This window comes from Balaenoptera physalus (genome assembly GCF_965194825.1).
Source record: "Balaenoptera physalus genome assembly, chromosome: 7".
In the NCBI taxonomy this organism is placed as follows: domain Eukaryota; kingdom Metazoa; phylum Chordata; class Mammalia; order Artiodactyla; family Balaenopteridae; genus Balaenoptera; species Balaenoptera physalus.
Window position 1 is genome coordinate 116,029,152 of NC_138886.1, and position 21,904 is coordinate 116,051,055.

Consider the following 21,904-nt stretch of genomic DNA (forward strand, 5'->3'; position numbering starts at 1 on the left):
GCGGACACGTGGTGGGCGGACATCTGATGCGCAGACGCGTGATGGGCGGACACGTGGTGGGCGGACATCTGGTGCGCAGACGCGTGGTGGGCGGACGCCTGGGGCGCGGACACGGGGTGTGCGCGGGCGAGGGCGGCGGGCGGAGGCGCGTGGGGGCGGGCACGCGGGCGGCTCACAGCTAGCCTTGTGGTCGGGGGCCAGCGGTCGCCCAGGTGCTGGAAGCGTGCAAAAGTGACTTCCCCGCGGGTTCTCCGAGGAGGATTCGCTCTCCCGCCCCCGTCTTTTTTTAGATTTTAAAGCGTTTTAGGGTTTTTAAAAAAACCTTTTCTTCTTTTTTTTTCTTCAGGGTGCTAGGCTTGAGAGCAGGGGAGGCTGCCGCGACCGGGGGCGGAGAGTGCAAAGTATACGTTCTTATCAGTTATTTGCTATTGTTGTCTGCTACGGAGGGTGACCTGTTAGAAATAAGTATCATAGGGTAGTCACCCTACCCAGGAACAAGAGAAGGTTTTTCAATACAGGTAAGCGGTTAAAAAAAAAAAAAATAAGGCACATAAACTAAAGAAGCCATAAAGTTGCATGAGGTTTGTGGCACGGCAGAGCTTGAGGCCCATGAAAGACGTGGAAATCGAGTCTCGTTGGATGGGGAAGCTCAAAGAAAACTCACTCTGTATGCGGGGTCCCATACTTAAATTGGGCACTCCAAATGGGAATAAATGAGAGAGAACGGTTTCTTTTACGATTCCTACCCAAACTTTTGTACCGATGCAAAGGCAGGCCATGTATAGTGGAAAGAACACAGACCCTGGCTTCTGCTAGAATGGGTTGGCCTCTGGGCTCTGCTACTTACGAGTTATGTGATACTGGCTAAGTTACCTAATATGGCTGAATTTCGGGTTCTTCATCTGTAAAATGAAAATAAATGTACTTCTTCATAAGGTTATTGTAGAGGTAAATGGAGATGACAAATATAAAATACAGGGACTGTGGGTTCTTGTTGATTGTTCTTTTTTTCCTTTTTTTTATCAGGAAAAGGGAAAAAAAGAGTGGAAAGTGGCTTGGCCTTATATGTATAAAAGTCAAAAGAATTGCAAGAGAAGGGGGATGGGAAAAGAACAGGAGCGACTTTGGCAGGCTGGCCCTTCCCTACTGCAGTGTGGCCCTTCGTAAGTCTTGTAGAACTGGGTTTCTCTGTCAGTTTCATCCCTTCTGCAACGCCTCTTTGGCCTCCACTTGCCTGACCCTGATGGAATAGCTGAAAGTCTGGTTGTTCTAGCAGGCACACAGCTTTTTCATTGGAAAAAGTTTAGGTGAGGGTCAGGGATGGATGGCCCTCAGAAAATATCTTTCCCAGGTGTGTTTCTGAGGGTACTGCTTTGCCAGGGCTCCCCAAGGGATTCCGTCCCTATTTCAACAACAGAACCCTTATGTTGCTACAACCTTGCTTGTTTGATGGTTCTCTTTTGTGATGTACAATCTGCTGTACACCTGCCTTCGTGGACTGCATAATGCTCAGTATATTCATGTTATAATGAATACTTTACCCAGAATCAAGTTGGAAGAGATTCTGTTTCCTATAGTGAAAATCCTTGGGATTAAAAAAAAGTCCCCCCATCTCACTAATCCCAGAAGATACCAGTGGGCACACAGAGCTCCTTTCCTTTTGACTTCTGTGGTTAATCTCTGGGGCTTAGGAACGCGGGAGTAGGGAGGGATGGTGCCTGAGGTTTTGACCAGGAGCCCAAGGTTTCACAACAGAGCACTGGATCGCAAGGTTTAAAGATGCATTTCCCTAGACCAGCCTCCTCTTGCAGGATCTTTGCCCCACATCCAGCTCATCCCTAGAGAATCCGTGGAGATGTCAGTCCCGGGGAAGGCCTGAGACCTATTCCCGTGTCCCAGCTTAACTTACACCCATCCCCTTATCTGGAAGCACACGTGTCAAGAGGAAGATCTGGGTCAATGCAAGGAGGTGGCCTCCCATATCTGATGAAGGGACATGGTTCAGACCCTAGAACTTCCCAGTGGAAGATGGGGAGACCCTTGTTTCAAGCTGGGCTGGACGGTTGGGGCTTCAGTACGACCCATTCTGCCATATAGAGCTGATAGGAGACTCCATGGAAGTCAGAGGGTAGGAGTGCATTGCTGCCCTCTCCTTAGCAACTGGGGGACTTCAGACTTTTTCTTCAGGCTGGTAGGCCCCAAAGCAGCGGAAGCTGCAGCGACGGGGGGCAGAGGAACAGGAACAAAGGGTCTGAGCACAGCAGCTCCTCTGATTACTGGCAAAACTTGACCTAAATCTAGGTTCTTCTAGGGCATGGTCCAGAACCTTCCACTCTTACCATGTTCCTCTGTTTGCTGGGGCAGGACTTAGAGTGAGAATTAAGATCATAGTTTCAGTGTCTCTAACACCCTGCAAGCTCTGAGAGACAGCTTCAGACCAAAACCCAAGTCCAAACCCAAGTAGGAAATTCCAGCTGGTTACATATAACAGCTCCTCCGACATGAGGATAATGAAGAAATCACTCTCTGGACCTGGAGAAGTTCAGAGAGGAAAGTGAGGTCTGGTTGTCCCAAGTGATCAAAGAGACACATCTGCCTGGAAGGGGCTGTGTGATCAGGTGAATCAATTTATTGCCTTTAGCAAGATTTGATTATGTTTGGAGTCTTAGGACATTCTGTGAGGAGATATTGGCTGGGAACTGGTCCCTGGCCACACGCAGGGAAGAATGTTCTCAGTACCTTCTTTCAAGATCAGATGGCCTTATGCCACTGGGACTGATGCCCAGAAGTACCCAGGGCTAGTTTGCCTTCTTCCTTAGCTTCTGCCAGATTGCCTAGAGAACATGATTTTTTCCTTTGGGCATTGAAGTCTCTGCCCCATCCTCAAATTTCTTAGCACACTTGTAGCTAACCGGGCTGTCCTTGTCTCCATGGATTTCTATGAGGGGCTGTGGAGAAAGGCAGTTCTGCAACACTGGTCATGCGCCTGTAACGTGACAAATATTCAGCCTTACTCATAAGTTTGGGCAGATCACCAGCCCACCCTTCCCTTACTCAGACTCATATCTGTAAGAAGTGAGGCACAGACCCAATGTGGGAAAATACGGAAGGGCCAGGATCACTATGGGTGTGGAGGAGAAATGTAGCATGGGGCGTGGAAGTAGAGCACTGTAGAGAGCAGGAAAAGGGGGAGATTCAGTTCAGTTCCGTTCAGTGTGGCAAGCATTAGTGGCACTTTATGCCGGGCACTGTGCTGGGTTCCAGGGACGTAAAGAAGAGAGAAGACTCTGCACTCACAGTTGCATGGGCCATAGGTTATAACTTTAATATGATGAGGTAAAAGCTGTGATACAGGATTTATGTACAGGGTGCTATGGAAACTTGGGGCATGAAACTGAGCTTTGAGGGAAGCAGGAAAGGACTCCTGGAGGAGATGATACTCTGGAGTAGAATCTTTAAGGGTAAGTAGGGATTATCCAGAAAGTACAAGAAAGAGGGCTCTAGGAACAATCAGTAGATCCATAGGATCAGGGGAGAGAGGTATAGAAAAGTTTGGTGTGTGCCGGTATGAACACACATTTATGTATCACTGAACGTGGGGGGTGGTTACAGATAAGGCTGGAGAAGGAGGTAGAGCCAGGTTACAAAGGACCATGAGTGAAAATTTATTTATTTATTTAATTTTATTTTTTAATGAAGTGCTGTTGATTTACAATATTTCACGTATACAACAGAGTGATTCAGTTATGCAAATATGTATTCTTTTTCAGATTCTTTTTTTTAAAACTTACTGAAGTATAGTCGATTTACAGTGTTTCAGGTATACAGGGAAGTATTTAAGTAATACATAAATGTATCTATATGTCTATTTTTTTTAACATCTTTATTGCAGTATAATTGCTTTACAATGGTGTGTTAGTTTCTGCTTTATAACAAAGTGAATCAGCTATACATACACATATATCCCCATATCCCCTCCCTCTTGCGTCTCCCTCCCACCCGCCCTATCCCACCCCTCTAGGTGGTCACAAAGCATCGAGCTGATCTCCCTGTGCTATGTGGCTGCTTCCCACTAGCTATCTATTTTACATTTGCTAGTGTATATATGTCCATGCTACTCTCTCACTTCGTCCCAGCTTCCCCTTCCCCCTCCCTGTGTCCTCAAGTCCATTCTCTTTGTCTGCGTCTTTACTCCTGTCCTGCCACTAGGTTCTTCAGAACCATTTTTTTTTTTTTTTAGATTCCATATATATGTGTTAGCATACGGTATTTGTTTTTCTCTTTCTGACTTACTTCACTCTGTATGACAGACTCTAGGTCCGTCCGCCTCACTACAAATAACTCAATTTCGTTTCTTTTCATGGCTGAGTAATATTCCATTGTATATATGTGCCACATCTTCTTTATCCGTTCATCTGTCGATGGACACTTAGGTTGCTTTCGTGTCCAGGCTATTGTAAATAGAGCGGCAATGAGCATTGTGGTACATGACTCTTTTTGAATTATGGTTTTCTCAGAGTATATGCCCAGTAGTGGGATTGCTGTGTTGTATGGTAGTTCTATTTTTAGTTTTTTTTTTTTTTTTTTAAGAAATTCACATTCTTTTATTTATTTATTTATTTATTTATGACTGTGTTGAGTCTTCGTTTCTGTGCGAGGGCTTTCTCTAGTTGCGGCAAGTGGGGACCACTCTTCATCGCGGTGCGCGGGCCTCTCACCATTGCAGCCTCTCTTGTTGCGGAGCACAGGCTCCAGACGCACAGGCTCAGCAATTGTGGCTCACGGGCCCAGTTGCTCCGCGGCATGTGGGATCTTCCCAGACCAGGGCTCGAACCCGTGTCCCCTGCATTGGCAGGCAGACTCTCAACCACTGCGCCACCAGGGAAGCCCCTATTTTTAGTTTTTTAAGGAACTTCCATACTGGTCTCCATAGTGGCTGTATCAATTTACATTCCCACCAACAGTGCAAGAGGGTTCCCTTTTCTCCACACCCTCTCCAGCATTTATTGTTTGTAGATTTTTTTGATGATGGCCATTCTGACTGGTGTGAGTTTTGATTTGCATTTCTCTAATGATTAGTGATGTTGAGCATCCTTTCATGTGTTTGTTGGCAATCTATATCTTCTTTGGAGAAATGTCTATTTAGCTCTTCTGCCCATTTTTGGATTGGGTTGTTTGTTTTTTGATATTGAGCTGCATGAGCTGCTTGTATATTTTGGAGATTAATCCTTTGTCAGTTGCTTCATTTGCAAATATTTTCTCCCATTCTGAGGGTTGTCTTTTTGTCTTGTTTATGGCTTCCTTTGCTGTGCAAAAGCTTTTAAGTTTCATTAGGTCCCATTTGTTTATTTTTGTTTTTATTTCCATTTCTCTAGGAGGTGGGTCAAAAAGGATCTTGCTGTGATTTATGTCATAGAGTGTTCTGCCTAAGTTTTCCTCTAAGAGTTTTATAGTGTCTGGCCTTACATTTAGGTATTTAATCCATTTTGAGTTTATTTTTGTGTATGGTGTTAGGGAGTGTTCTAATTTCATTCTTTTACATGTAGCTGTCCAGTTTTCCCAGCACCACTTATTGAAGAGGCTGTCTTTTCTCCGTTGTATATTCTTGCCTCCTTTGTCAAAGATAAGGTGACCACATGTGTGTAGGTTTATCTCTGGGCTTTCTATCCTTTTCCATTGATCTATATTTCTGTTTTTGTGCCAGTACCATACTGCCTTGATTACTGTAGCTTTGTAGTAGAGTCTGAAGTCCAGGAGCCTGATTCCTCCAGCTCCGTTTTTCTTTCTCAAGATTGCTTTGGGTATTCGGGGTCTTTTGTGTTTCCATACAAATTGTGAAATTTTTTGTTCTGGTTCTGTGAAAAATGGCATTGGTAGTATGATAAGGATTGCACTGATCTGTAGATTGCTTTGGGTAGTGTAGTCATTTTCACAGTGTTGATTTTTCCAATCCAAGAACATGGTATATCTCTCCATCTGTTTGTATCATCTTTAATTTCTTTCATCAGTGTCTTGTGGTTTTCTGTGTACAGGTCTTTTGTCTCCTTAGGTAAGTTTATTCCTAGGTATTTTATTCTTTTTGTTGCAGTGGTAAATGGGAGTGTTTCCTTAATTTCTCTTTCAGATGTTTCATCATTAGTGTATAGGAATGCAAGAGATTTCTGTGCATTAATTTTGTATCCTGCTACTCTACCAAATTCATTGATTAGCTCTAGTAGTTTTCTGGTAGCATCTTCAGGATTCTCTATGTAAAGTATCATGTCATCTGCAAACAGTAACGGTTTTATTTCTTCTTTTCCGATTTGGATTCCTTTTGTTTCTTTTTCTTCTCTGATTGCTGTGGCTAAAACTTCCAAAACTATGTTGAATAATAGTGGTGAGAGTGGGCAACCTTGACTTGTTCCTGATCCTAGTAGAAATAGTTTCAGTTTTTCACCATTGAGGACGATGTTGGCTGTGGGTTTGTCATATATGGCCTGTATTTTGTTGAGGTAAGTTCCTTCTTTGCCTACTTTCTGGAAGGTTTTTATATATATATCTGTTCTTTTCAGATTCTTTTCCATTTTATGGTATTAGAAGATATTGAATATAGTTCCTTGTGCTATACAGTAGGTCCTTGTTGTTTATCTATTTTTTGTATAGTAGTGTGTATATGTGAATCCCAAATTCCCAGTTTATCCCTCCCTCCATGAGTGAAATGTTAACAACTGTAGACTGAGTGTATTATAGAGGCACTCCTGAAGGGAGTGTGAGGAAGTGGGAAGGTCTGACTTGTCTTTTGGATGGACCCATTGAGCCGTTCTGTGTGGGATGGATGTCGGGGCAGGATTAGAGTTAAGGAAGTTAGAAGGTTGTTTCAAGTGTTCAGTCAGCTCATTAGGCAACGCCTCTGTTGGCTTATCCCTTACTCTGAAACATTGCTCAAGCTGGTAGTGTCCACTATAGAACTATTAATAAGAAAGTGATATTGTACAGGTGAAGCCTATGCAGATGTTGAGGGGAGAGGTAATGTCAGTATGTGAAGAAGAGTGGTCTGACTCGGGGGTACTCATTACACTTGTGTATTTGCCATAATCCAGGGTCTGTGTCTTGGTTTTCCACTCTCCCAAAGCATATCCATCCCCCAGGGTCTAGATTCACATAAACCAGGCTCATCAGATTTATTTACAAAACATGTATCATAATATATTGATTTATGATGAGAAACAGTCATCACAGGGTTGAAATATTCCATGTCAGCTGGGTTGCAGCAAGAGTACTTTGAGCCCCTCATGCACTGCTGGAGGATGGACACGGTTGGAGTATTTTATGATCACGATTACACCGATGAGGGGTGGCCAGAGAATAATGCGTTTTATTGATACGGGTTTGAAGTCTGCACGTCTTACATTGGTTTTCCTTGGTTTGTGTCCTAATACATGCTTCCTAAAGTTGAAATAATATTAACTTTGAGGCTTATGTGGTAGATGGAGTACATGTCCGTACCTTATATCTTATCATCTTTTAAAGACAGAAGGGCTCCTCACTGTGTTCAGCGCCTTGGTGCTGTGGGATGCAGATAGTCTCCTCCTGGGCTAAGCTGAACGTGATTTGTCGGTGGCATCAGAGATATGAGGGCATTTAGTATTTTTCAGCTACTCAGTTTGGTAGCCATTTCAACTTCCTTCTAGGTCTCCTTTATATGAGAGAGAATTCTATCTTATTTAAGTCGCTTTTATTTTGGGGTTTCCCATTATTTACATTATACCAGATCCGAAGTGTCACCACAGGAAAATTATATTTACTAGAAACCTGGTAAAGCAACATGAACACTAGCAAAAAGAGGATCTGAAGCAGAAAACTATAACAATGTTTATGGGCAAAAAGGCAAAGAATGTCACTACATAATGATAAGAAACAGGAAGATATAATAATTCTAAACGTACTGTCGGGGTACCCACTTTTATGGCATTACAAAACAAAGCTAAAGGACACAGCCAAGCACATATCAGTGCCCTGATCTTTGTAAACCAGGAGGGTCTTAGGTGTTTCTGCCCAGCAATGTGCATCTAATTTGCGGGCCTCGTTATTTATGGCTGCTAAGAGGTATGAGATCATAAAGCTCTTTAGTGAATGGACTGCTCAGCTGCAACTAAAGAATGAAAGTCCCCAGTGGCCCTGTGCTCTGGCTGATTACTAAAGAAAAATAGGAGAAAGTATACTGGGATGTAAAATCAGCAGTTTTTGCTAGAATTGACGTTTTTTTCCCCAACTATTATAGCCCACCTTTCTTTGTCTTTTGGTGTTGTTTTCACTCTTATTATAAATAGGTTATTGCCAGATTAAAAAAAATTCAATCTTAAAACCTCAGTCTTTTAACTGATAACTACCGTCCGTTTATATTTGCTTTGATAAGTGACAATTTATTTCTTTTTTGTGCTTTTTATTTACCGTTTTATTGATTAAGTGATTATTGATTGATTTTTGCTTGTATTGATTGTGCTTCCTTTGGTTTTGAAGTTACACATTCTATTTTTATTCTTATAGAGATGATTTATTTTTAACCAGTAAACTTGATTAAAAAATGTCTAAAGTTAATCATTATCTTCATCTTCTTCCAATAGACTTTGGAATGTTTTACTGTGGTAGTTTTCTGCTCACCTTTCGTGTTGTGTTTAATATTTTAATTTAACCTTATTTTTATACCTCTAAATTACTTATTTATATATTTTATTATTTTAATAGTTGTTGCTCATAAGTATTCTCTGATGTAAATAATTTCCTTATTAATGCTTTTTTCATCTTATTTCTTGTCTCTGGGCTTAATTTACTGCTTTATGAAGTGCATCTTTTAGTAATAGGTTTAGTGATGATTTTTATTAGTTACAATATAGTTGATGTACCACATTATATGAGTTTCAGGTGTACAACATAGTGATTCACAATTTTTTAAAGGTTATACTCCATTTATAGTTATTATAAAATATTGGCTATAATTCCTGTGCTGTACAATATATCCTTGTAGCTTATTTATTTTCCACATAGTACTTTGTACCTCTTAATCCCCTCCCCCTGACTTGCCCCTCCCCACTTCCTTCTCATACTGGTAACTACTAGTTTGTTCTCCATATCTGTGAGTCTTGTTTCTTTTTTGTTATAGTCATTTGTTTGTTTTATTTTTTAGATTCCACATATAAGTGATATAACGATACTTGTTTTTCTCTGTCTGACTTATTTCGCTTAGCATAATACCCTCCAGGTCCATCCATGTTGTTGCAAATGGCAAAATCTCATTTCTTTTTTATTACTGAGTAGTATTCCATTGATTATATATGTGTATGTGTGTGTGTGTGTGTGTGTGTGTGTGTGTGTGTGTGTATCCATCCCATCTTCTTTATCCATTCATCTGTTGATGGACACTTAGTTTGCTTCCATATGTTGGGTATTGTAAATAATGCTGCTGTGAATATTAGGGTTGTTAGTTCCATTTTTAATCTTTGAGGAACCTCCATACTGTTTTTCATAGTGGCTGCACCAATTTACATTCCATCAGTTGGGTATCAGGCTTCCCGTTTCTCCACATTCTCATGTGCATTTGTTATCGCTTGTCTTTTTGATGATAGCCATCCTGAAGGTGTGAAGTGATATCTTACTGTGTGTTTTATTTGCATCTCCCTATCTTTTCTCCATTGAGTATTCTTGGCTCTCTTGTAAAATATTGCTCATATATGCATGGGCTCTTATTTCTGGGCTCTTATTTCTGTTCCATTGGTGTATGTGCCTGTTTTTATGCCAGTACCATACTGTTTTGATTACTATAGGTTTATAATATAGTTTGTAATTAGGAAGCATGATGCCTCCAGCTTTCTTGTTCTTTCTCAGCATTATTTTGGCTATTTGGGATCTTTTGTGGTTCCATATGAATTTTAGAATTGTTACTTTTATTCTGTAAAAACTGCCATTGGCAATTAGAATATCACCCCTTTTCAACCCTTGATGAATTAATGGATCTGGGAGTTAAGTATCAATGATTACTGAAAGCACAAAAAGAGGCACAACCAGATATTATGAGATTTTTAAAAAAAATTTTATTTATTCATTTATTTATTTTTGGCTGTGTTGGGTCTTCATTGCTGCGCGAGGGCTTTCCTCTAGTTGTGGTGAGCAGGGGCTACTCTTCATTGCAGTGTGTGGACTTTTCATTGCGGTGGCTTCTCTTGTTGCGGAGCACAGGCTCTAGGAGTGTGTGCTTCAGTAGTTGTGGCACGTGGGCTCAGTAGTTGTGGCTCATAGCCTCTAGAGCGCAGGCTCAGTAGTTGTGGCTCACAGGCTTAGTTGCTCAGTGTTATGTGGGATCTTCCCGTACCAGGGTTCGAACTCGCGTCCCTTGCATTGGCAGGCGGATTCTTAACCACTGCGCCACCAGGGAAGGCCTATTATGAGATTTTGATGAAAAGACACAAGAAAACTTGTAGTTCTGGTAAAGGGATTGAACCTGAGTCTGACCAAGCCTCTGGATCCAGCTGCCAATCTCCAGGAAATATGAGGACAGAGGTACAAGTTCAACCTCACCATGAGTGAGTACACAGTCAAGAAAATCCAGGTTGTGGGTAAATCTGCAGGTCAGGTGTCCTAGGCTATTCAACAAGTAAATTGTAAGAGAGCAGGAGGAAGAACACACAGATAAAGAGAGACCAAAAGATATGTCAAATGAAAAATGAGCAAAATGAAATTTTAGTTTTGTAAGATTCGTAAATTGTAGTTTGCTCAATTGGTTGGCATAAATAGAAAGAAATTCAGGGACATGATTACAATAAAAGTCAAGGGTTGTGGTAACTTGTGAGGGTTATGATTGGGATGGGGGTATATAGGGAGGTATTTCTTAGGTGGCTGCAAAGTTGTGTTTTATCATCTGGGTGGTGTTTACTATAGGGTTAAGCTTATAATAATTTGTGAAGCCCTACATTTGTCTTGTGGGTTTTTTGTATATGTGTTATTTATGTATTTTACAACCAAAAGTTTTAGTTTTTTGATTCCTTTTCCGGTAAGCGGCCTGAGGTGACCTCTAAAAGTGGTTCGCTATTCACTTGACCCAGAAAACCCCACAAAATCATGCAAGTCAAGAGGTTCAAATCTTTGTGTTCACTTTAAGAACACTTGTGAAACTGCCCAGGCCATTAAGGGTATGCATATCCGAAAAGCCACCAAGTATCTGAAGGATGTCACTTTAAAGAAGCAGTGTGTGCCATTCCGTCATTACAATGGTGGAGTTGGTAGGTGTGTCCAGGCCAAACAGTGGGGCTGGACGCAGGGTCGGTGGCCCAGAAAGAGTGTTGAATTTTTACTGCACATGCTCAGTAATGCAAAGAGTAATGCTGAAGTTAAGGGCTTAGATGTAGATTCTGTTGTCGTTGAGAACATCCAGGTGAACAAAGCTGCCAAGATGTGGTGCAGGACTTACAGAGCTCATGGTCGGATCATCCCATACATGAGCTCTCCCAGCCCCACTGAGATGATCCTTACTGAAAAAGAACAGATTGTTCCTAAAGCAGAAGAGCAGCTTGCACAGAAAAAAAGATATCCCAGAAGAAACTGAAGAAATGCTGCAAAAAATAAATGCAAATAAAAGTAAAAAAAAAAAGTTTTATTTTTTTAAAAGAGGGGATTAATGACAAAGCAGCATAACTTAAGAGATGGGTGGGAATGTGCTAGGAGCGTGGCTGGAAGGATAAGACTTGGCAGGAGAATTGACACTTATTCCTCTGAAGAAGAAGGAAAAGAGGAAAAATACATATATATTTATAGGTATATGGTTGCTTATTGAGTGAGATGGGTGGGAATAGGGTGCAAAGGTAAATGATTTAAGACCCTCTGATGTTTATTTTTTTCTGGAGCAGAAACCAGATCACCTGCTGAGAGTAGGACAGGCTCTGGTAGGCGGTGAGGTCAAATAGCATCTGAAGTGAAAGGAATGACCTAATTTCTACCCTCAGCTTGCTTGCAGGATTGTGTGATATTCTCCAGTGGCTTTCAGAAGCCCAGGAGTAGAAGCAGCTCTGTGGCTGACTTTTCTTCTGTGTAGTGTGATAGAAGAAAAAAAATAACAGTTAGTGTCCTAGAAAAAAATTGTTTGATGTGATGTCATTTGGGTCATAGATATTACCCAGGAAGATGAAAGATTAATGTTTGTCATGGGTTAAATTGTGCAAAGATGCTGGAGTCCTAACCTCTAGTGCCTGTGAATGTGACCTTATTTGGAAATAGGGTCCCTGCAGATGATCGAGTTAAGGTGGGTCCTGATCCAATACGACCGTGTCCTCATAAGTGGGCAGAATTGGACACAGGCACAGACACATACGGAGGGAAGACAATGTGAAGACACGGGGAGAACACCATCTCCAAGCCGTGGAATGCCAGGGGCTACTGGAAGCTAAGAGAGAGACCTGGAACAGATCCTGCCTTCACAAGCCTCAGAAGGAAACAACCCTGAAGACAGCTTGATCTCAGACTTCTAGCGCCCAGAACTGTGAGACAATACATTTCTGTTGTTTAAGCCCCCCAGGTTGTAGTGCTTTATTATGGCGGCCCTAGGGAATTAATGCAGTGCCATAGAAAAAAATTTGGGTTTGGTTGATGTGATGTCATATACATGTGACGTGCGTGGTGCATGCTCTCATTGAGCTTGTAGTCAAGTGGAGGGAGCAAATATTAAATCAAGAAAAACGTAAGTATGCTAACAATGGAAAAGGATCCTGTGATAAAAATTAACGAGGGAGAATATGATTTAGGTGTGGAGCATTCAGGAGAATTTATTCTGAGGAGAAGACCGAGAATATCTCTTTAAATGAGTAAATGTTAGGTGAAGGTTGGGGGACGGCGATGCGGATTTCCAGGACGTGCGAATAGCTTGGGTAGAAGCTGTGAGGGGGTGTGTTTGAGAACAGTGAAGTCCAGGGGTTGGACCAACGGGAGGGGGTGGGCAAATGAGAGGAGTAGGGCTGGGGAGGTAGTCGGGGGCCAGTCGGGGGGCTTGGCGTCCACGTAAGCAGCTGGTACTTCAGCCCATTAGGAAGACGGTGAAAGGCTTTACGCGTGGCAAATGCGTGATCCAGTTTCAGTTTTATAAAGGTCATTTTGATGACTACGTGAAGGAGGAATGATAAATACGTAAAAATGACACAGGAGACCGGTTAAGAGGCCATTTACTCAGTCGAACGACAGATGGTGATACCTCGAGCTGCGTGGTGGTCGTGCAGAGGGAGGGGTGGGTGGGGGTGAGCTGATGGGTGAGGTTTGTTGAGCGGTGCGGTGTGGGTGGGGTGAGGGAGAGGAGGTGTCAGATCATGTCGGGGATTGTTCTGGAAACTGCATGGGGCTGTTAGCAAATGCTCTTGCCTGTTCCATGGTGTGTGGGGCCTCAACAGATGGATGGCCTCCGGTCACCAAAGGCTGCTGGGACGCAGCCTCCTCCAGAGGAGAACCCAGCGTTTCACTGGAACGTAGAGGTGGAAGGGTGTGCTGGGGAGAAGGTATAAAGTGGAAGGAATTGGGGTTCTGGAGGCCACCGTGGTAAGAGTGGAGTTGGAGGCCAAGGAGGATGGCTGGAGAAGAGGAGATGAGAGCCAGATGAGGTGAAAGAATGCCTTTCTGGCTGTACCTGTTGCTTCGGTCTGGAAAGCGGTTCTCATGTCCCTGAGTGCACGCATGCTCTCTTGATCATTTCCCCAAACTCATGTCTTCCACCTTTTCTGTACTGAATGATTGTTTTGCTCTGCAGTCCTTTCAGGGTCTTGCACAGCTCTGTAAGGGCAGTCACATCACAGGCTTCCTGAAGCTGGAAAGCACGAGGCCACCATAGCGGTACACGTGCAGGTGAGTCTTCATGAGGTGAAAAGCGCGTGGGGCAGAGGGATGGAAGAGTGCGTTGCTGCCCGGCTCCTCTGCTCTAGCTGGAGGGGCTGTGTCTCTAGCGTCTCCAGCCTCACACGTCTTCTTGTGTTCTGTGGGCCTGACAGCCCCGTAAGTGCACGTTTTATAGAGGGTGCTTCGCAAGCACTGCCTCGTTTGGTCCCACCACGGGCCTTTGCGGTAGAAGCACGGGTGGTGCATGGCCTGTCTTACGGGCGAGAGAAGTGATGTCTGGAGAGGCAAAGCAGTGCCATATTGAAAGCTTATCAAGCTGAGTCCAGATCTGAACTCGGATTGCCTGATTCTGGGTTCCATGTTCTTTATAAAGGTCAGATAGAGGTTTCGTTAAGCTTAAAACACGTTGAAAACTGTCAAATAAACTGTCAAGCACTCTTGACCTTCAGTCCCTCAAAGCAAGAGTTCTAACACGAATTCTCCGTAGATCCCACGTTGCCCAGCATGGAAGGCTCATGTTGATGGTATTATAGGGCTTTGCCCTGCTCTTTGGGAAGCTCTGATTTCCCTAAATAGATTGTAGCCACACTAGAACGGGGCTGGAGCATACTTTAATTCTTCTGTATGCAGGAGTCACGTTAAGTTGTGTTGCTGTCATTTATGATCTGTATAAACTTGAGCAAGTCATTTTTTCCACCTGAGTTTCATGTTCTTTGCTTTTAAAATGGGAGAGTAATATCTACCTGGGGTTTCTTTTTTCTCAGGGCGAGAGATTGAAAACAACTGTTGAAAACACTTTGTCAGCTAAATAAAGTAGCCTTACAGCTCTCTGCACACTATAGGCGTTTGTTAAATGGATGTACAGTGAAGATACAAGGAAGCTTACACAGCTTCCTTCCAGGCCATTAGGGCTGTTCCCACGGTGAGAATGCAGTTTGCAAGTGGCGCTCAGGAAACGTATTTTAATGGTGAGACATCATGTTCAAAGTCAGACTTGTAGTTTATTGAACTGCTCAGTGGAGCAAGCAGATGTTCTTGTTCCTGAAAGGTTCACCAGTCATGCAGCTCCTGTGTCACGAGAGCTGCATATAGAGTGACTCTCCCCTGCTCTCAGCTGTCTCTTTGCTGATTGGTTCAGCCATGAGGAGCTTACTCTTGGTCCTTGTGGTCCTAGTCTTGCTCTCCTGTGTTCCACCAGGTAAAACGGAATCCCCTCCCTGTGGAATTATGAACAGTTAAGGGAAAGTGGGAATGAGGTCCTATAAGCGTGAGGAGGAAGCTGGACTTGGATGAAGGCAGTTGCAACAGGGAGGGATGTGAGCAGAGTTGGATGCTCCAGGCTGTTCCAGGGGACGGAGAGAAACGCTAAGGACACATAGTAGTTTCCAAGAAGAAATCGGTTCTGGATTTTGGTCTGGGGAATCTGTGAAGTTTGCAGGGAAAGTTGGACTGATGGTACTGGCAGCGCAGAAGCGTGAGACCTTTAGAGGACAGGTAGGCTTTGGGAGTGGGAAGGGAGCTGTTCCTTTAGGACTCTTAGAACTTGCACTCCCAAGTCAGTTACCTGAATTATTCTTTCACACACGTTTAGAAACCAAGGCAGACTTGATGCTGAGCAGAATCAACAGAGCAAGTTGTTCCAGTGTGTCACCTTAAAGCATGACGGATCCTATGGAACGTCAGTTTGAGGGGTCAGAGTTTGTGCCCTCTGGACAGACACCAGCAGCTTGACACGACTGAAGAGGGTCCCCTTAAGTCACTGCAGTGGAGGTTCTCAGACTTTGCTTGTGGTTTGCTAAAGTCTGCAGAAAGCTTTTACCCTTTGCCCCGAAGCTTCATATTCTAAAGGTATCACTTGAGGGCCAGAGGTGAAGTATTCAAAGGACAGGTGAGGATTGTGTTGAGATTTCCGCCACTGTCCTGGATGGCAGGACCTCTGGACACATGGCGTCTCCACTGGGCTCCTTTGTCCTCCGAGAGGTGCCCCAGGGCTAATGGGCATGTGAAAGGCAAATTTGCTTGCCGGTGGCCTTTGGTCATACCACACTGATTACTCTCACACCCATGGGCCAGCTGGGTGGAGAGACTGATAAGGCTTAGAACAGAAGAGTGGGTCATTCAGTAGGGGGACTCAGAGCCACCTTCACCCTCTTAAACCGCCTGCCTTACCACTCCTCCCCGACCCCTCAGCTTCCAGAGGCACCCCGGTCTTAAGGTTAGGAAAAATACTAGCAATTGATTTAGATACATGTTTCAGGTATTTCAAACCATTTCACACTCGTTAGCCCACAGGATGCTTTCAGCTACCCAGTGACTAAGCCTAGACAGGTAGTCAGGCACGGAGCAAAAAGTCCAATAGAATGTTATTGGGAAGGCAGGCCTAGAACCATGGGCTTCTGTGATTCTGTGTTAGTGTACTTTCCTTCTTCAAGCCGACACTTGGTAATCTCAGACTACCTTGCTACTATCCTGGACCCTGCACGTCTCCTGGTATGGGGCCTCGACAGACTCCTTGGTCTACTTTGAGGTGTAAATGTTTCTTCCATAGCAAATACTCCCAAGCGAATCTGCTGGGCCCTGTTTACCTGTACATAGTTGTTTAATGATTCATGTGAGTCGGGACCATGGGAACTAAGGATTCATAATAGGGTCTGTGGAAAATAACTGAAGAGCAACTGAAAAAGGGGCACTCAGCCATAACATGACTGGGGTCTTTGGATCCTGTCCAGTTTACCGTTAAGAAGTTTTAAAGTGTAGCCTTCAATCTAATTTATCCATAGCTTTATGACCCTGCAAGCACTGTGCATTTATTTTTGTTTTTGTTGGCAGTTAGAAGTGGACCGAATGCATACATAAGAAGATTGTTTCATACATGCTGGCGAACAAAAGGTGTTTGCAAGAGATCATGTGGAAGGGGTGAAATATTTCATATTTTCTGTGAAGTGGCAATTCTGTGCTGCATTGACAAAAAGTATTTGCCTGTAATGGTTGGGAAATAGTTGTATATGAGGCCCCTGCTGACTTCCTATGGGGACCGTCTCAGATGTACCATCCTATTAAAATGATGGCTTTAGCTGATGTTTTTGTGTTGGCTGTGTTTCTCTTTATTTAGAGGCATTCATTGTCTCTCCCATGGAAATAATCATATAATCAGAATAGTGTAAAAATCATAAGTGAACCTCGTAATGAATTTCACAAATTTAGCATGTCCATGTAACCTGAACCCAGATGAAAAAAAGAATGTAATAATATTCCAGTCACTACGAGTCACTATTCCACAAAAGACAGTCCGTAGCCTGACTTACAATAGCATGAGTTCTGCCACCTGTTTTTGAACTTTATGTAAATGGAATCATACAGTAGGTACTCCTTTGTATCTGGCGTCTTCTGGTCTACATTATTTCAATGACATTTATTCTTATTGTTTGATGTAACTGTAATTTATTCATTCTCCATGTTGTATAATACTACATTGGAGAATAGGCCACAGTGTATTTGAAAATTGTAATATAGATGGTCATTTGTGTAGTTTTCAGGTTTTGGCTCTTTTAAATAGCACTGTGATGAACATTCTTGTGGATGTTTTTTAAGGCTTATATGCAAGCATTTCTGTGGCTATATACCCAGGAATGGAATTTCCTGTCATAGGCTGTACATGTATTCAGTTTTAGTAGATATGGCCAAATTGTTTTCCAAATTGGTTGTACCAATTTACAACTCCCACCCACAGTGTCTGAGAGTTCTTGTTGCTTTACATCCTTTTCCACAACTATTATTATCTTCCCCTTTTTCCATCGAGGAGGTATATAGTAACGGCATAGGCATTTCACTGATGGCTAATGAAGCTGAACCCCTTTTCACTTGTTTATTGGCCATTTAGATAATCCTTTTTCGGTGATGTACTGTTCAAGACTTTCATGTATTTTTCTACTGGATTGTCTAACTTTTTCTACTTGGGAACCTCCTAAGGAACACTCATTATTTGACATTGGCAATAATAAAGTGAAATTCGTATTGAAAATATTGATGTTTAAATATGGAGTATGTTATAGTTCACAAGGCACAGTTACAGAAATTTTGTACTGTTTAGTATGACCAGGCCATCAAAATGTTTCAGTTCTTAAGCATTTTTAAATTTCATTAACCTAAGCAAGATAAATCACTTGAGTTAATGACACTTCAACCCCCTTCTTTTTTGAGTAGGTTTTAGGAGGAATTAGGTCGATGAGAGAGAGGCAGTGCTTCCAGTATGATGGGGAGAGGAAGAATAGATCTGCTCCTGATTGACGGACTCCTGGAGGGAACACTGTCAAAGTTTGGAGCTGTAAACAAACCCTGCTGTGATGGGTGAAGTACCCATCCTGAGCAGATTGCGTCGTAAGACTGAGCTAGGACTAGACTCCTTTGGCTCTTCTGAGAAAAGGACAAAGGTGATTATATGCACAGCCAAATCATCTTTCAGTGTCGTTAACATCATTCCTACTGTCAGCTACATTCCTCTTGAGAGAGTCCTGCTCCGATGGGGAGAATAAGTAGTACGGGTGGTTCCTTCCTTATCTGCCACCACCAATAAACAGGGCCCTTTCTTCTTCTTCTCTGTCTCTTCCTCCTCCTCCTCCCCTTCCCCTTGCCTTCTCTTTCTTCTTGCAGTGTTTACTGTTGTTTGCTCACGTCGTCCATATGTGTTTGTGGAATAGGCTAGCCTTCATTTTTCTGACTGAATAGCGTCTGTGACACATGCATTTCCTCAGGCCTCTGAACAGCGACGGAGCTAAGATCGTGCTTCCACATCATGTCCGCCTCCCGTCACTCCTTACCGCTGAGAAACCTCGGGTGTGTCTTACGTGACCGCCCCAAAAATTCTTCCCTGCTTTTCTTGTTGGGGTGTCTGCTACTGGAAATCTGACCGGAAGGTGGCATCTTCCCTTTGTAGCTGCCACTGCGATTGTTGCTGTCCTATTCATACTGATGTCTCTCAGTATTTTGGGAGACATTCCCTGTAGGCTTCACTGAGCCCGCCTTGTGCTATGATCCATATTGAGATAGGGAAAATATTCCTGTTCTGTTTTTTTTAATCACCTGAGTATCAAATCAATGCTGCTCATGGTCTCAGGTCTCATAGAGAGCCCTGTTTATAGCATTATTTAAAAAAAAATAAATTTATTTTTACTAAAAAATCCCCAACTCACTCATTTTTCCCACCCTCCCTACCCCCAACCTGTTGCAACCACCAGTCTGTTCTCTGTATCCATGAACTTGTTTTTTTTTTTTTTTTTTTTAAGATTGCACATATAAGAGAGATTATACGATATTTGTCTGTCTTTGAGTTATTTCACTTAGCATAATGCCCTTGAGGTCCATCCATTTTGTCACAAATGACAATGTTCTTTTTTATGCCTGACTAATATTTCACCATAGGTACATAATACATTTTCTTTATCCATTCATCCATCAGTGGATACTTAGGTTGTTTACATAGCTTGGGCTTTGTAATTAATGCTTCAGGAAACCTGGAGGTTCATATATATTTTTGCATGAGTGTTTTTGTTTTCTTCTGGTAAGTGCTCAAAAGTGGAATTGCTAGATCACATGGTAGTTCTATCTTTAATTTTTTGAGGAATCTGTGTACTGTTCTCCATAGTTGTTGTGTCAAGTTCCATTCCCACCAACACTGCAGAAGGCTCCCTTTTCTCCCCAGCCTTGCCAACACTTGTTATTTCTTGTTTTTTTGATGACAGTCATTCTAACAGGTGTGAGGTGAGAACTCATTGTGGTTTTGATTTGCATTTCCCTGATGATTAGTGATGTTGAGGATCTTTTCACGTACCTGTAGGCCTTCTGTATGTCTTCTTTGGAGAAATGTCTATTCAGATATTCTGCTCATTTTGAAATTGGATGGTTTGCTTTTTGCTTTTGAGTTGTAAGAGTTCTTTATATATTTTGGATGTTGGCCCCTATCAGATGTGATTTGCAATTATTTTCTCCTATTCAGTATGTTACCTTTTCATTTTGTTGATGGTTTCCTTTGCTGTGTAAAAGGTTTTTAGTTTGATGTAGTCCCACTTGTTTATTTTTGCTTTTGCTTTTGGTGTCAGATTAAGAAACTCATGGCCAAGACCAATGTCAAAGAGCTTATCCCCTGTGTTCACTTCTAAGAGTTTCATGGTTTCAATTCTTACATTAAAGTCTTTAATCCATTTTGAGTTAATTTTTTTGTATGGGGTAAGACAGTGGTCCAGTTTCCTTCTTTTGCATGTGGCTGTCCATTTTACCCAACACCATTTATTGAAGAGATCGTCCTTTCCCCATTGTATATTCTTGGCTCTGTTGTTGTAAGTTAATTGACCTTATATGCATGAGTTTATTTTTGGGCTCTCTATTCTGTTCCATTGATCTGTGTATCTGTTTATATGCCAATGAAATAACAATCTTTTAGTTACTGTAGCTTTGTAATATAGTTTAAAATCAAGGAACTTGATGCCTCCAGCTTTGTTCTTTTTTTCTCACGTTTGTTACTTAGGGTCGTTTGTGGTTCCATACACATTTTAGGATTGCTTATTCTATTTCACTGAAAAATGCCATTTGAATTTTGATGTTGATTGCATTGGGTAGTATGGACATTTTAAAACATATTAAATCAATCAATAAATAAATTTATTTTGGTTGTGTTGGGTTTTAGTTGCCGCACGCAGGATGTACGTTGCGGTGCTCGGGCTTCTGTCTAGTTGTGGTGCATGGGCTCCAGAGCGCGGGGGCTCTGTAGTTTGCGGCACGTGGGCTCTCTTGTTGAGGTGCCGGAGCTCAATAGTTGTGGCATGTGGGCTTAGTTGCCCCCTGGCATGTGGGATCTTAGTTCCCCAACTGGGTATTGAACCTGCATCCCCTGCATTGGAAGGTGGATTCTTTACCAGTGGCCCACCAGGGAAGTCCCCTAGTATGGGCATTTTAGCAATATTAATTCTTGTAATCTATGAACACAGAATGTCTTTCCAGTTTTTTGTGTATTCTTAAGTTCCTTTCATCAGTGTCTTGTAGTTTTCATTATATAGGTCTTTCAACTCCTTGGTGAAATTTATTCCTAGGTATTTTATTTTATTTTTTGATGCAGTTGTAAATGGGATTGTTTTTTAAATTTCTCTTCCGTATAGTTCATTATCAGCATAAAGAAATGCAACCAATTTGTGTATATTGATTTTTTTATACCTTGCAGATTTACTGAATTTCTTTATTAGTTTTAGCAGTTTTTTTGTAATTTTTGATTTTAATTTTATTTAAAAAAATTTTTATTTTATATTGGAGTATAGTTGATTAACAATGTTGTGCTAGTTTCAGATGTATAGCAAAGTGATTCAGTTATACATATACATGTATCTATTCTTCTTCAAATTCTTTTCCCGTTTAGATTGTTACATAATATTCAGCAGAGTTCCCTGTGCTAAACATTAGGTTCTTGTTGGTTATCCATTTTAAATATAGCAGTGTGTAGATGTCAATCCCAAACTCCTTTGATGGACTCTCTGGAGTTTTCTATATGTGATATTTATATTACGTTGTCTGCAAATAGTGGCAGTTTTACTTCTTCCTTTCCAATATGGATGCCTTTCGTTTCTTTTTCTTGCATAATGACTCTGGCCAGTACTTGCAGTATTATGTTGAATAAAAGTGACAAGGTTGGTCGTCTTTGTCTTGTTTCTGATCTTCGAGGAAAAGCTTTCAGCTTTTTACCGTTGTCTCTGATGTTAGTTGTGGACTTGTCATAATGGCCTTTATTTTGTTGAGTTACGTTCCCTCTATACCCATTTTACTGAGAGTTTTTTTTTTTTTTTTTTTAATTTATTTATTTATTTATTTATTTATTTATTTTTGGCTGTGTTGGGTCTTCGTTTCTGTGCGAGGGCTTTCTCTAGTTGTGGCGAGCGGGGGCCACTCTTCATCGCGGTGCGCAGGCCTCTCACTATCGCGGTCTCTCTTGTTGCAGAGCACAGGCTCCAGACGCGCAGGCTCAGTAGTTGTGGTTCATGGGCCCAGTTGCTCCGTGGCATGTGGGATCTTCCCAGGCCAG

At 42.2% G+C, this 21,904-nt stretch overlaps 1 protein-coding gene and 1 pseudogene across 2 annotated transcripts; both read left to right on the forward strand.

Moving 5' to 3' along the window:
• Positions 1-235: 235 nt before the first annotated feature.
• On the forward strand, positions 236-21,652 carry DEFB135 (defensin beta 135). Its single transcript, XM_082469096.1, has 3 exons — positions 236-518; positions 13,757-15,040; positions 16,672-21,652. Exons 2-3 carry the CDS (start codon positions 14,983-14,985, stop codon positions 16,839-16,841), a joined length of 228 nt encoding a protein of 75 aa, XP_082325222.1. The 5' UTR covers positions 236-518; positions 13,757-14,982; the 3' UTR covers positions 16,842-21,652.
• On the forward strand, positions 11,045-13,112 carry LOC309665241 (large ribosomal subunit protein uL22 pseudogene; annotated as a pseudogene). The gene has a single exon. The product of its transcript is annotated as a large ribosomal subunit protein uL22 pseudogene (transcript).
• Positions 21,653-21,904: the final 252 nt, after the last annotated feature.

What these genes read in the sequence shown, in the direction of transcription:
- DEFB135 (XM_082469096.1), top strand. Translation starts at nt 14,983, where the DNA reads ATGAGGAGCTTACTCTTGGTCCTTGTGGTCCTAGTCTTGCTCTCCTGT. An exon ending in GCTCTCCTGTGTTCCACCAG is followed by an intron (nt 15,041 to 16,671) that starts GTAAAACGGAAT and finishes TTTTGTTGGCAG; the next exon opens with TTAGAAGTGGACCGAATGCA.